The 15205-nt window shown below is 33.1% G+C and overlaps 1 protein-coding gene across 2 annotated transcripts; it reads left to right on the forward strand.

Moving 5' to 3' along the window:
* Window positions 1-1209: 1209 nt before the first annotated feature.
* Window positions 1210-14759, forward strand: LOC148604117 (GH3 domain-containing protein-like). 2 transcript variants are annotated; one of them, XM_088549410.1, is made up of 7 exons: window positions 1210-1272; window positions 4371-4506; window positions 5941-7157; window positions 7727-7854; window positions 9150-9292; window positions 11910-12007; window positions 13126-14759. In XM_088549410.1, exons 2-7 carry the CDS (start codon window positions 4383-4385, stop codon window positions 13342-13344), a joined length of 1929 nt encoding a protein of 642 aa, XP_088405536.1. In that variant the 5' UTR covers window positions 1210-1272; window positions 4371-4382; the 3' UTR covers window positions 13345-14759. The 2 variants fall into 2 exon arrangements, with proteins under 2 accessions (XP_088405536.1, XP_088405537.1); XM_088549411.1 differs by lacking the exon at window positions 4371-4506 and having other exon boundaries at window positions 1211-1272.
* The last annotated feature ends 446 nt before the right edge of the window (window positions 14760-15205 follow it).

The following is a 15205-nucleotide window of genomic DNA, read 5'->3' on the forward strand; positions in this document are numbered from 1 at the left end:
AGAAAAATAGTGAATATACTCTTTGCATAGGAGTTATGCAAGTGGTAAAATTGCCCTTTACATGAGAGTTGGGCAACTGGTATAAAAGAAAAGGGAACAGATATCAAATGGATCATAATCCTCTGCTTTCCTAGAAACACCCACCGAGCTGTTCATAAAACTGAGTCAAGTCCAGGTTAGATGAAAGAGGAAAGGAAAACTATGATACGTTGAACAAATCGGTTCTCGTGATGCAGATAAGCAATACCATGCATTCTTTTGATTACCGCTATGACTTTGGTACCCTTGATTACTCTTAATTAAGAAACCTGCATTATTGTATCAAAGTTTTTTTTTCAGTGAAAAAACTATGTTAATGTTTTTGAAGTTTGTGATATCGATATTTCTGTAAGTTTGTGAGTGAGTGAGTGAGTAAACAAAGAAGTAAGATGTGGCGGATCCAGGAGGGGGAGGTCAGTTGTCCGTTAGAACCCGGGCCCTTTTGACGGAAAGTTTTGTTAATTTTTAGCAAAACTTGGCAAAAAAATGAGCTGATGATAGCCTAACTTTATAAATTTCGCTGAAACATCCATTGACCACCATGAAGTTTGTAAGTAAAGTTAATACATTTGTAGTTAGCATTTTAGTTAGCTGAAGTTCTAAATTACACCATACTTAGGATGGCACCCAGGGGCCGATCCAGGATTTCAAGTTAGGATAAAGGCCATTATTAGAATTAAATACCTACGAAGCGAGGCAAGAAAATACTTTCGAGGTAAAAATGGTAAAAAATCAAAATTTCATGCAAAAAAAAAAAAAAAAAATCCCTCACCCAATTTTTGGGGAGGATCGCGTCGGACGCACACATGCCTGAATCAGCGCCTGGGCAACAGGTCAGACAATAGCTTGTCACTCAACGGAATTACTGGAGTAGCTATATAGACTTGTCAGGGTCCTATTTCAGGATAGGGAGGATGCTGATGTTGAATAAACTGACGTTGGAAATAACACTAAACTGTGTGAAGAAACACTCTCACAAAAAAGATAGAATTTCTTAAAACAATGTAAGCATCATTTGGTTTATGTGTAATCTAAATGTAATTTAAAGTTAATGTGGAGTATAAATCAGGGAAATCGATGTATTTACTAATGAGGAAAAGAGTAAGATGATAGTAGCGTCTATTGCTTGGACCGTACTGACACCAGTGTGACTGTATAATATCTTATTTCATTCCCCATTACTGTAGTCTCCCTAAAAACAGAAATTGAAAACAATGGGTTTAATGTTTAAAGGTATCTTTTTTCGACATTTAGTTCGTACTAGACCGAAGTGATATGGAAGGATAAAACTTTTTATGTCATAATAGACTACACTGAAAGTTTCTTGTGAAAGATTGCATTGTGGATCTTGATCTTGGCAGAAACATATTAATATTATGATTTAATTGTCTCTGATCTTGATTAGTAGATCAGTAAAAACGAAATATAAGATAAATGAATTGTTATTCGAAGCTTTTTACACAAGTATTGTAATACTTCAATGTGAATTTATCTGTTACACCAGTTCCATGTAGTAAAGATTTACGGGCTTATTAGCCCCTTTTTGATACACAACAGTGTGGGAAACCATTTTTTCCCTAACTTTCCATTCTGGCTAGTGGAATATTGACTTTGCTAGCCAAATATAAATTCAACTAGCCAAATTATTTCCATTCATTAAAAAAAATGTCTATGCTCTTCACATTTTGGTTTTTTTTTTCTGTACAAATTTGCTACAAGAATTACATTTATTATTGAAGTTTTGATAATTTTCCACGAGAGACCCTGTTCTGTTGACATTTTGAACCGTAATAGAGAGTAGGTGGAGCTTTTTACTTTTGGAATGGAAGGGTAGCGGGCACGTAATTTTTCAGCGGAATTTTGAAATATTCTGTTAGATTCTGGTTTTAAAAATCATTTCTGCTCCGTTCCATTCCAAAGATAACAAGCTCCACCTACTCTCTATTACGGTTCAAAATGTCAACAAAACAGGGTCTCTCGTGGAAAATTATCGAAACTTCAATAATAAATGTAGTTTTTGTAGCAAATTTGGTATCAGCATACAGGAAAATGATTCTGGAATCGAACTAGGTAGGTGTGACATGCACAATTTCAACTTGAAAGTTGTTACAAGCTGTTGAAGGGCGATACTCTGCAGTACCGCTAAATCTCCAACTTTTTGTATGGCACATCATTCTGACCCCAACCCGACATATCAATATCCAAATAAAAAAGAGGAGGGTTGCAGGGTCAGAGGGAATTCGGACTATACTACCATCTGTTTTCTCTTGGAAGTGACTACCTTCTGCCTTTCCTTTTCTTTCTTCAACTATCTTTTCATTTGTGTTTAAATTTATCAAAAACTTTTCCATTTTCGAATATTCCCTCTCATTGAAGTTTTTCATGTACTTTATAGTAACAGAATAAGTACTCATTTCTGAACTTATATTTACAAAAAAATAAAATTATATTTCAACAGATTCATCATCATGAATTAAGAAAATGTTTATCATTTGCTTCTTGTTCATTTTTATTTTGACAATAAACAACTAATTTGCAAGGTAACATATCTTAAATTACCAAGATAATTTCATTTGAATACTAATATGAGATTGGAACCGTCGCATAGGTTTTGGCACATCCCGTTTACTGGAAATTAAAATGGCAGATCATAAACAATGCTTTACAAGTCAATAAAATCGTGCATATCATTCAAAAATTCACTTAACATATTCAAGCTAAACTTCTTAAAATGTAGGGAACATATTTTTAATGTAACGATGTTAACGGATGTTTTACTAAATAACTGGTTGGCTGGTTAACTTTCCTTGGAACTCGCCAATCAAATGACAGTCGCCAAATTGATGAATGTAAGCTAATGAGAACTTGCCAAATTACACATCTACTTGTATTTGGCAAGTTGGCGAGCAGTGGTTTGTTTCCGACACTGCACAACGTCACAAGTTAAGTATCAGTGTTAATTTAACCGTGTCTGGTTATTGTAAAATGATGACACTTTGCTTTACTTGCCTGCTAACTTTCAAAAATTTTTATTTGGGATTTTGCATATCATGACAACATACATGTACTACAATATGTAAAGGAACAATTTTGCAGGATGTCTTGCTAAAATATTTTTTTACCACTTTGATATAAAGTGTATCATGATAACTTTCAGTTCTACATGTAGAAATCAGACAAAGTATTGCATATGCATTTTATAAATTGTCAGTTAGTGAATTCTGGATTTTCTAGAGCATTTTTGCAAACAATTACTAATACATGTACATGTACCTCATGCTCTTATTATGTATCAATGTCATTAATTTCATGGAAAACACATGTTTTTTTATCAATCAACATCAAAGGGATTTGTAGCACCCCCGTGCTTCATAATATTTTCAATACTGTTACACTCCTCATTTATTTTTCTGTACTTAACAGAAATGACATTAAAGTGTAAGAATCATTGAATAAATTTTTGTACATGTAGTTGTAATCATAACAGGGTTTGAAATAAGCAGGGGCCCACTTGCCAATGACCCCTAAAATTTGGTGTGGGCTGCTTAAATTTCTACTGTGATGGTAAAGATCTATACATATTGGCTACAAAAAATTAGCTATATGTTTACAAGCAAAAATTTCAAGTTCAAACCCTGCATAAAAAGTAAATTACAGAAAAATTCTGAATCAATGACTCAGTGACTCCACTCAAAGCCACTGTGGAGAGTGGATAAATTAAAGTTAATGTTCACAGTAGTGTACATGTAGGTATCCATGGTAACTTAGTGTTATGAGACTAACCAGCAGGTACATGTATGTGGATTAGCTTTCTGATCTAATTGGAGTCTCTTTCTCTATCCTACTTTCAAATATGTAAAATATGTACACTTCAAATTTGTTAACTTTATTTATTCATAAACTGTAGTGTTAATTTCCACATAAGGACATTGTACCAAAATAAGGATGTACATGTAAATGAATGCTTGGAACAATTGACAATCGATCGACACTTAGTCAAGTTGTCCTGTTTCTTGGTACCGTACTTGCATGCTATCTACAGCTATTTATTATTTGAAGGTTGTGAGATTTTTGAGTATAGGTTAGTTTGCACAGTACACAAGTACTTAGATTGAAGAAGATTCTAAAATTGCCCTGGTACACAAAATGTAGAGTAAATTATTCTCCACCTTCAATTTGAAGGTGCCCATGCATGTTTATGAATAAATAATTGAGTTAATTTGTTCACATTTGAGATTCATTTAAAACATCACTGTACATTGTTTCTATAAAATGTTAATTCTTATTTAGGATTGTGACATTATAAATAAATTTTGTACATTTATTTATAGGTACGTTTTAACATGGCTGTGAGTTTGGTGATATGTTTGTTATCCTTCACCTTTGTCGTGTATCTTCTTCACTACTCCCATCACTCACTAACCATCCATAATGGACTGCAAGGAATTATCATACAGTTATGGATCTGTAAGCTAAAAATACTAATCTTCTTATTTTCTATATGTATATTCTTTAGAAAAAAAAATCCAAAAGATGTTGTTGTGGAGTCTACGTTAAATTCCTATAATTTTGCTATATAATAGTATAGCATCTTTTTATATAGATAGCAGTGCATGTTAGAATTTTTCCAGTGTAAATAAGTTATGTGAAATAGTCATGCACCGTAATAGGTCTATTACATATTTAATTTAATTTTTCGTGAATAATCTAAGTATAATCCTTTGTGCCACACACTTGTTAATTATATATCCTATTAATAACATTTACATGAGGACACACTTACATGCATGTGTAATTATTACACAATTACACATTGACAGATAGTTACATTTCTTTAAACAATTAGGCACCTACCATTTTTATTGGGGGAGGGGGCTGGGAATTGATGTGGGATAAGAATTTTTTTTCATCCAAGTGCAAAATTTTTACTTTGATTTCAGCAGCATACAAAATAAATATTTTTTTCAATGGTTGAGTAAAAAAAAAATTCCCCAAAATTTGGAACATTTAATCTATTTTTAAAAAAAGATCCCCCAACCCAGCTAATAAAAGAGTTAGTGCCTTAGCCAGTTAGTGAGTGAAATACATCCCAGGGAAAATGATATTAACTTGTAAGATTTCATTTCATTTTCTGTTATGGGAAGGTTTACGGTAATTTGTTGTAGCATCTTTACCATGTTCATGTATATAAAGGGAAAATCATTGTTATCTTCAAGCTGTATAATTTCTGTATTAAATGCTAGTGCTTTAGTGTTTAGTGTGATATCTTGTTTTTCTTATCTTCAGTTTTTTTTTATGTAATTGTATTTTATACTGTTCCCTACATGGTGAAGGTCTCTGTTTCCTGTTTCATGTTAAGTTGATGTACTTGGGTTTTGATGCATCTGAATTGTCCTGTTATTGACATTTCTTTTTTTTGCTGATATGAATATTTCTTGAGATTGTGAAATCACATTATACAAAAAACCCAATATATAGGCACCATATTTTACATTGAAATCTTTGGTTTCCTGGTTTAAAATAACTTCAATTATAAATTGTATGTTGCAGTAGAAATATAATAACACTGAGTTGAAAAATTTGATGTACATAATGCTCTCCATTTCAGTTCATTTTAAGTTTTATAAATTCATTAGGGCTATTCCAGTTAGATTTCTCAGAAGGGGATGGAACACCACAATTCATAAGGGGTAACCAAGAGAATTGATTTCATTTTTGCAAAGCATTAAATTATGTAAAATATTAGAAATATCCCCAACCAAGGTTAAAATATTTAAATGGTGTTCCACCTCCTTCATTGAAATTTTACTGGAATAGCCCTTAGTTTTATATTAAGTCAGCACTGTTTTATTGTCTTCATGATACCATTTGACTAACACTTCCAGTCTCACATTATTTCAGGGGTTCTAATCTCAGTGTTCAGTGTGACGGGATATGTATGTTATGATTTCTACAAACGTATAGTCACCCCCAACCATACAATAAGGACTTCTATCAATCATTATATAGCTGTGTCATCACTATCATGGATTGGTTGGTATAAAAGACAACATTTGGAAAGAGGAGCAAAGAATGTTAAACAAACTCAAGAACAACTACTCTTAAAAAGACTTAAAAGCAATAGTGATACTCTTTATGGGAAGAAATATAAATTTTCTGGGATCAAATCTCGTGAGGAGTATGTTCAAGCACATCCTTTAACTAGGATTTCACATTATGAGCCATTTATACAACAAATGTTACAAAAGAAGGACTGTGAGAATATTCTGACTCGTACCAAGCCTATTCAGTTTGCTGTGACTTCAGGGACTTCTGGGAAGAGTAGTATACTTCCTATGACAGGAGAACAACGTCTAGCGTTCTTCACACAGGGTATAGCTGTTGTATACAACAGTCTTCTCCAGACATATCCAAAGAACGGAAATATTCAGAAAAGTTTGAAACTGTTTTACACTCCCCGATGGAGGACATCTGATGGTGGACTACCGATTGGGCCAAACTCTTCATCACCGACTAACTCCAAGTCTCTATTGAGTATATACTCTACACCCAAACCAGGTTTTGACATTTTATCAGAACCAGAGGCTTTGTATGTACATCTGTTATTTGGTCTGAAAGATAAATATTTAGGAATGATAGAGGCTAACTTTGCTTCTATTATACTGATTGCTTTCCAAGCACTAGAAGCTCACTATAGAGATCTTATTCGTGATATTGAACTTGGCAGAGTGAATCCTGAACTGAATATACCAAGTGAAACACGTGAGGAACTGAACAAACTGATGTCTCCCGATAAGATTCGAGCAGATGAACTGAGAAATGCTTTTAAGGAGGGTCCTTCTGGACTTGCTCGAAGGATTTGGCCAAAATGTAATTTAATTCTTGCCGCTGACACTGGTGTCTTTACACTTCCAGCCAGTATTCTACAGAAAACTTACTGTAAAGGTATTGCATCCTATTCACCTCTGTATGCTGCTTCAGAGGGATTATTAGGGGTTAATATTTGGCCTGCTCAGACACCCAGTAAATATATGCTGGTCCCTGGATATATGTTCTTTGAGTTTATACCAGTAGAAAATTGTGATGAAGATCAACCAAAGACATTATTTCTTGATCAGGTATAACACATTTTATGCTAGAACTCCCTTGGGCATCTATGGATGGAATATAGCTGTTGCAATAATAAAAAAAACAACATCTTTTTGTGCTGACAATATACAAAATGTAATTCATCACTTATATATACCAGTAAACTTAAATTATAAAAAAATATAAGATATATTACACCTTACAAAAAAGAAATTCTTAAATAAATCAAGCTCATCCATTGAACATTTAAGTGACTATGATGACAATGTTCCAACATACTATAGGGATGAAGAAAAGAAAGATAACTCTGTTTTGGAAAATTAAAATAAAAGAAACCAAAAGCTGTATGTACTTACACTAAGGTTTGTTATTATTTATTTTTCACCTTATTTTTCCTGAATTTTAAAATTTGTTTCATTTTAAGTCATTGAAATAAAAACTCTTTAATTGGGGACACTTTATCTGATGGTAGGTTTATTTCCTTTTTGGAAAAAGACAATTGATTGTTTACAGTTAACATTAAATTGTTGATTTTTTTTACCACATTTTCAGCATTGGTTTGAAGTCTCTTTCCTAGCATTCTATTTTATACTTTCAGGTAGAGTTAGGAAAGGAATATGAACTGGTGATCACCAATGCTGGAGGATTATATCGATACAGGTTTGGTGATGTGATTAAGATTTCTGCATTTTATCATCAATGCCCTGTGATAGAATTCATGTACAGGTAACATTTCAATTAAGAAATATAGTGATATGTATTGTGTTGTCGAGAATTGTGTCAAACATTACAAGTATTGGTTTAATGATAGATAAAAGTTTAATAAAATGTTAATGAAAAAATTACCAAAGCTGTCAAGTTCTTACACAGCTAGTGAGAAGCATGTAGCCCTAGCAGAGCAGGTCTCACACTAAAACAACACACTCTCAGTAAAGAAAATAGTCTTGTGTCCTGCTACCAGCAAGAAAAATAGATAGTGTAGATAGGTAGTAAAAAAGTGTGTGAACCAAAATGACCATAAAATGTTTAGGATATGCACTAAACATTAGGGTAGGTAGGGAGCAGGAAACAAACATATTATTTTTTTTGCCTTACCAGTCACTCTCTAGAAGGTAACCACATTCTTGCACTCTCTATACAATTACACTATTACAGACAAATATAGTAGGCCTGAGATCCCATCCTTGTTTTCCTGACATATACAGTAGGCTTGACAACAAGATATCCCCACCCCTGTTTCCTGACAAATACAGTAGGCTTAAGATCCCCACACTTGTTTCCTGACAAATACAGTAGGCCTGTGATCCCCACCCTTGTTTCGTGACAAATACAGTAGGCTTGAAATCCCATCCTTGTTTCGTGACAAATACAGTAGGCCTGAGATCTCATCCTTGTTTAATGACAAATACAGTAGGCTTGAGATCCCCACCCTTGTTTCCTGACAAATACAGTAAACATGAGATCCCCACCCTTGTTTTCTGATAAATACAGTAGGCCTGAGATTTCCACTCTTGTTTCCCAACAAATACAGTAGGCCTGAGATCCCATCCTTGTTTCCTGACATATACATTAGGCTTGACAACAAGAGATCCCCACCCTTGTTTCCTGACAAATACGGTAGGCCTGAGATCCCCATCCTTGTTTCCTGGCAAATACAGTAGGCTTAAGATCCCCACCCTGTTTCCTGACAAATACAGTAGGCCTTAGATTCCCACTCTTTTTTCCCAACAAATACAGTAGGCCTGAGATCCCCACCCTTGTTTCCTGATAAATACAGTAAGCTTGAGATCCCCACCCTTGTTTCCTCACAAATACAGTAGGCCTGAGATTCCCATCATTATTTCCTGACAAATGCATGGCACTTGTCATTGACAATAAAAATCTGAAAATACTGCTATTATAAACAAGCTTAAATGTTACTAATACATTGACTGAAGAAATAAAATTATTTTATCATTAATTGCCTATCAACCTCAAAACAGTAGCTTGATATATTTGATACAATATTATACAAATTTTAGGCAAGGCCAATTTTTAAATGTTCGTGGTGAGAAAACCTCAGAGAAGACATTCTACAATGCTTTAATGGAGACTGTATGTAGATGGGATGGGTTAAAACTAACAGATTATTGTTGTGCTGAGAACTTACTGATTACCGAAGAAGGTATAAGTTACTTTAAAGAGCAACCATTTAATTTTTAGGGGTGGCTAGGATCAAATTTTTTTGGTGTAAAGCCTATCCTTTTTATTTTTGATTCCAGCTTGTCCTGGATTTTTTTCATGATATATATATACAAATATGACAAATTAAAGTGTTTACAAAAAACATATACTGATTTTTTTCAACAGATGTATCCTGCCTTTTTTCTTACCCGAATGGTCATCCTGGATTTTTTTTTTTGCAATATGCTACCATCCTGCCTTTTTTCTTACCCGAATGGTCATCCTGGATTTTTTTTTTTGCAATATGCTACCATCCTGCCTTTTTCTTACCCGAATGGTCATCCTGGATTTTTTTTTTTGCAATATGCTACCATCCTGCCTTTTTTCTTACCCGAATGGTCATCCTGGATTTTTTTTTTTGCAATATGCTACCATCCTGCCTTTTTCTTACCCGAATGGTCATCCTGGATTTTTTTTTTTGCAATATGCTACTATCCTGCCTTTTTCTTACCCGAATGGTCATCCTGGATTTTTTTTTTGCAATATGCTACCATCCTGCCTTTTTCTTACCCGAATGGTCATCCTGGATTTTTTTTTTGGCAATATGCTACCATCCTGCCTTTTTCTTACCCGAATGGTCATCCTGGATTTTTTTTTTGGCAATATGCTACCATCCTGCCTTTTTCTTACCCGAATGGTCATCCTGGATTTTTTTTTTTGCAATATGCTACCATCCTGCCTTTTTCTTACCCGAATGGTCATCCTGGATTTTTTTTTTGCAATATGCTACCATCCTGCCTTTTTCTTACCCGAATGGTCATCCTGGATTTTTTTTTTTGCAATATGCTACCATCCTGCCTTTTTCTTACCCGAATGGTCATCCTGGATTTTTTTTTTTGCAATATGCTACCATCCTGCCTTTTTCTTACCCGAATGGTCATCCTGGATTTTTTTTTTGGCAATATGCTACCATCCTGCCTTTTTTCTTACCCGAATGGTCATCCTGGATTTTTTTTTTTGCAATATGCTACCATCCTGCCTTTTTCTTACCCGAATGGTCATCCTGGATTTTTTTTTTGGCAATATGCTACCATCCTGCCTTTTTCTTACCCGAATGGTCATCCTGGATTTTTTTTTTGGCAATATACTACCATCCTGCCTTTTTCTTACCCGAATGGTCATCCTGGATTTTTTTTTTGGCAATATACTACCATCCTGCCTTTTTTCTTACCCGAATGGTCATCCTGGATTTTTTTTTTGGCAATATGCTACCATCCTGCCTTTTTCTTACCCGAATGATCATCCTGGATTTTTTTTTTGGCAATATGCTACCATCCTGCCTTTTTCTTACCCGAATGATCATCCTGGATTTTTTTTTTTGCAATATGCTACCATCCTGCCTATCTTTCAAATTTAATCCTAAGCTCCCATAACAATCAAACGGTTGCTTCTTTAGTTATGACTATTGTCTGAAGAGGCTGCCTCTGAGAAAATCTTGTAAAATCATCCAACTTTTTGAGAAACTGAGCTTGATTAAAACTTTAAGATCAAGACATCCCTTCTGATAGAAAAAATTAGAGCCACCATGAAAAACAAATGAAAAAGATATGAAAAAGCTAGTAGTCCTATATTTGTGTAATTTATATTCAGTTTCTTTATTTCCATTGTAACAAGGGACTTAGATATTTTTGAACTGATTTTTTAGGGATGTTTAATTGTGTAAAATTTTTTCCACAGTGGCCAGATTTTAAGGAGGAAGGATTGTGATCATACCAATTTACTTTAACCCCACCACAATTTTTATGCCAGTCCCAAGTCAGGAATTTCTGGCCTCTGTATGTCTTGTTTTGTTTTCACCTTTAGTTTATTTTTTATATTACTTTAGTATACAAGGGCAACTCTTTCACTTTTCCTGTGTATAATGATGTTTTTGGGCCAGCTTCAGCCTGCCCAGTGGTATGTGGGTTTCCTAGTTGTTTATTGATGACCAATAGGTGGCCTTGGGCTGACATTTTCACCCTGGTGGGGTTGTCTCTTTGACATATACATTTCTGTACATTTGTACACATTCCTATTCTCGTTATATGTTCTCAATTAAATATAAATATAAATTCATATATTTTCACTTAGATTGGGGCAAATATACAGTTCATCAATTTTAACTTGCAAAAATAGATAAATGTCCATAGTGGTCCTGATCATATGTTTCCATATGTTTTGAAACATATGACAATTTCCTGTGTATAATTCCATACATTTATTGTACTTTCTTTTAAAAAAAGATAAAAAATGTTTGATAAAAGTGTATTTCATAAGATTAACAGGAAATGTATATTTGTAGAATGTTCAAGCAAGGATTATGTTTCCTTTTTCATAAGTTTTAGAAAAGATCATTTATTCTTATATGAATGTATGGGATCAACCTTTAAAACATTTGTTTAACCATTAGTTCTTAGGCCTCGATCATGCCAGTGGTAGGAGTGTTCATTTATTAAATTCTAAATGCCTGCTCTAAACATTGAGTTCTACTGGTTCACACATTACAAAATTTTCTGTGAAGCCAGGTTCTATATACAGATGGAGTTATTGAGTTGTCATATGTTTCTGTCTATTTATAGGAGCTTCCAGTAAGGATTATGCTCCCTTCTATTATGTGTTTTTGGAATTAGAATCTGGAAGTGAGAAGCCTTTGCTGTCAGAAGAACAAAAATCTGAGGTAAAAATTATTAAGAATTATTGTTTTCGTGGTTACTTAATAAAATAAATACAATGGGATTTATTTGATTCTGTGAGATCTTCACCCTTGCTTTTCTTACTGACTCAAGAAAAACTAAACAACAAAGGTACTTTGAAACTATGATAGAATTTAGTAGGATGAGTTATTAATTTACACAATTGGTTGACCTTATCTTGAATGATTTATACTCGTGTCACCTATTTTTGCGAATGTAGCATTCATGTTCCAATATTTTGCTTCTACTTTTATAGAAATAAAGACAGTCAATTTAAGAATGAAAGTGGCAAATTTCAAGAAATTTCAACTAGTTTTCATTATCAACCTGCTCCCTGCACTAGGGCAAGGTCAAAATTATGTTTTTTGCAAACTATGTAAAATTGTATTTACGGAAACAATAACGGTCATGTTTAATACAGAACAGAAATATTTAGCCTTGGAAATAAGATAACTGAGTCGACAAATGATGCAAGAAAAGGATGAAAAACGCAAAATTTTCCTATGAAGAAAACCATACCCTCAAGGAATCCATTAGCACTTTTAGAACATCAAATGACTGACTCCAAAATCATTAGAAGTCTAGTCCTGCTTTCTTGTGGATTGAAAGTAGTGTGGCAGCAAATAAAAATGCATACTTAGAAATGTCTTTTTTTTTTTTATACTTAATCAATTTCTTTTTTAGGAAATTTACTCTTATTAACATAGAGCATTTCTCGTGAAAATACATAAGGACTGATGTCTTTAAAGTTCATCATAACTTTCTTAATTTGGATAGTGATCACATGACAGTCACACAAATTCATTGAGCTATGTTCATAGAAGATCACAATTTCAAAACAATTTTCATCAATTTAACGTGTCTAAATTATCTTGGGCATTGAATATGGAGACAAATGGGCATTAGTGATAGCAAATAAAAATGGAGGATGTTATTTATTGACAATTAACTTAACACTTTTCTGTCATCATGACCTGTAGCCCATCACAGGTTTAGCAGATAGTCAATTTAAGGAGACATGTGCTGTAGTCTTAAATTGGAAATTTAGTTTTCAGAATATATTTTAGAAGTATTGAACTACAAAATTATTATTTTTTTTTAGATTGATGAAACTCTATGTAACCTCTCCTATGTATATGGGTCATTCAGGAAGAAAGGTAGTATACAGAAAATGAAGGTCCATGTTGTTAAGTCTGGTACATTCCAAGGATTAAGACAGTTTGCCATAGAAACCACAGAAGCATCAGCAAATCAATATAAAATTCCAAGGGTTGTAAAGACTAGAGAAGCAGCTGCATTTATGATGAAAAATGTGATCTAATATCTTTTAAACTTATTTTTTTGTGGTTATTATTGTAAAATTGTTGAGATATTTATTTTGTTTATAGTCAGTGACAGAGTTAGTATTATATGTGGTGTGTAGTACCATATCACTCATGTGCTTTCCTATCTGTTCACCAATGCATGAAATGTTTTATTGAATTTAGAATACACAAGTCACAATCTCCGACTTGATTTAATTGTTCACAGGTTGAGTAAAGATTGATATTACTAATCAAACATAACAGACTTGATTTTCAGTTATGAAAGATTGCACTGAATTGTGTACTGGTAATATTTGTATTGTTAACCTGTAATACTGTAAACATTCTGATATTCGTGGTGTACTAATATTCACGATTTTTGTGATATAGAGAAAGCGAAAAATAGTACTTACGAAATGGATTTTGTCATCATATAGCACTAATAATTTATTTTTGAAACTGCGAAAATTGATACCAACGAATATGTTCATTTGACAGAATCCACAAAATTTAGCAACCACGAAAATTAATTGGTTTTACAGTATTTTATTATTATTTACATTTTGAATAAGATTGAAACTGTACATTTATTTTGAAGTTATTTCATAGTATATGTCTTTACTGTTACATATGTGTGTGTGATTTATTAAATGTAGCAAGTAAAATGATAATACAATGATTGCAATGAAAAAGATATAATTAATCACAAAACATTTTTTTATGTACATGTATTAAAAATCTTTCTTTATAAGCAGTGATTAGCCTATCTTCAGTTAAGGGAGTTCCTACTTGGAAATCTGAAGACTCAGACAATATGATTTTAACTTTTCCATTTGTAGAAATATGTTTATCCTGCTTGATGAAAGATTTCTGTCTTTAATCCTTTTTTAATATGCTAAATATTTTGTTTTTATGGTTTAATAGTGTACTTGTGTGTACCTTTTTTTTTTTATGCCATCACAGCTGAACATTGGAGATTATTGTTATAACCTCATCCATTACCTGTCCACTATGCAAGTCTCACACAATAACTCAAAAATGCTTGCCGCTTTATCTATACATGTATTTGGAATTTATTTTCTTTAATATTCCAATTTTTTGTTTGAAAATGCAGCAACTTGTGTGATACATCAGAATTTTCATGATGATAATTGATCCAAACAGCATGGGGAAATCAATCCTATTTTCATACAACTGCAAATAATTTGCAATCGAACTTAAGTTGTGGTTGATTGTTATGAAATTTTGATATGAGGTTCCTATGTAATTTAAAGTTTGTGGGTCCTTTTAGAAGAAGATACCATATTTTCAGTGCTCTTTCATATCTTCACTTATACTGTATGAATTCATTCTTTCATTTGTAAGTCTAAATTTTAGAGTTAAATATTTATTAGATACACGTTGTACATTTTTAATAAATATTTATTTACAAGTTGTATGTCCTTACTTGCATAAATATTTTATTGTGACCAAAGTTTGGTCAGTCATGTTTGGTGTTGAGTAATAAGTGAAGTTTATGAAAATAAACCCATGGGAGTCTCTTGTATATAATCCAGATTATATACAAAAAATAAAAGCTTTGCCGAGTACAGCCATTTGAAATGTGTTCACTGGAGGCAGGTGTGGACACAATATTAGTTTTTGACAGACCAAACATGGAACTTTTTAGCCCTTATTCTTAAACAGTTGGGGACTATAACCCTTCAATACCAACTATGCCAAGTCAACATAGTAATACTAAAGTTGTTGCATGAAAAAGCACCATTCCAATATGCAACCACAATTTTTTTCGTGTACGTATAAAAACTTACATTTTTATATAACAAGATTCTGTTAAAGTAGCAGTCTTTGTAAGAATCATGCAAAATCTGAAAAATG

This window comes from Perna viridis, chromosome 10 (genome assembly GCF_037379345.1).
Source record: "Perna viridis isolate PV_CMFRI_1.1 ecotype Kerala chromosome 10, ASM3737934v1, whole genome shotgun sequence".
NCBI classification, from domain to species: domain Eukaryota; kingdom Metazoa; phylum Mollusca; class Bivalvia; order Mytilida; family Mytilidae; genus Perna; species Perna viridis.

Coding starts and splice junctions, on each gene's coding strand:
- LOC148604117 (XM_088549410.1), top strand. CDS start 4,383: ATGGCTGTGAGTTTGGTGATATGTTTGTTATCCTTCACCTTTGTCGTG. Junction 7,158..7,726: donor AGACATTATTTCTTGATCAG/GTATAACACATT, acceptor TTATACTTTCAG/GTAGAGTTAGGAAAGGAATA. Junction 9,293..11,909: donor CTTACTGATTACCGAAGAAG/GTATAAGTTACT, acceptor GTCTATTTATAG/GAGCTTCCAGTAAGGATTAT.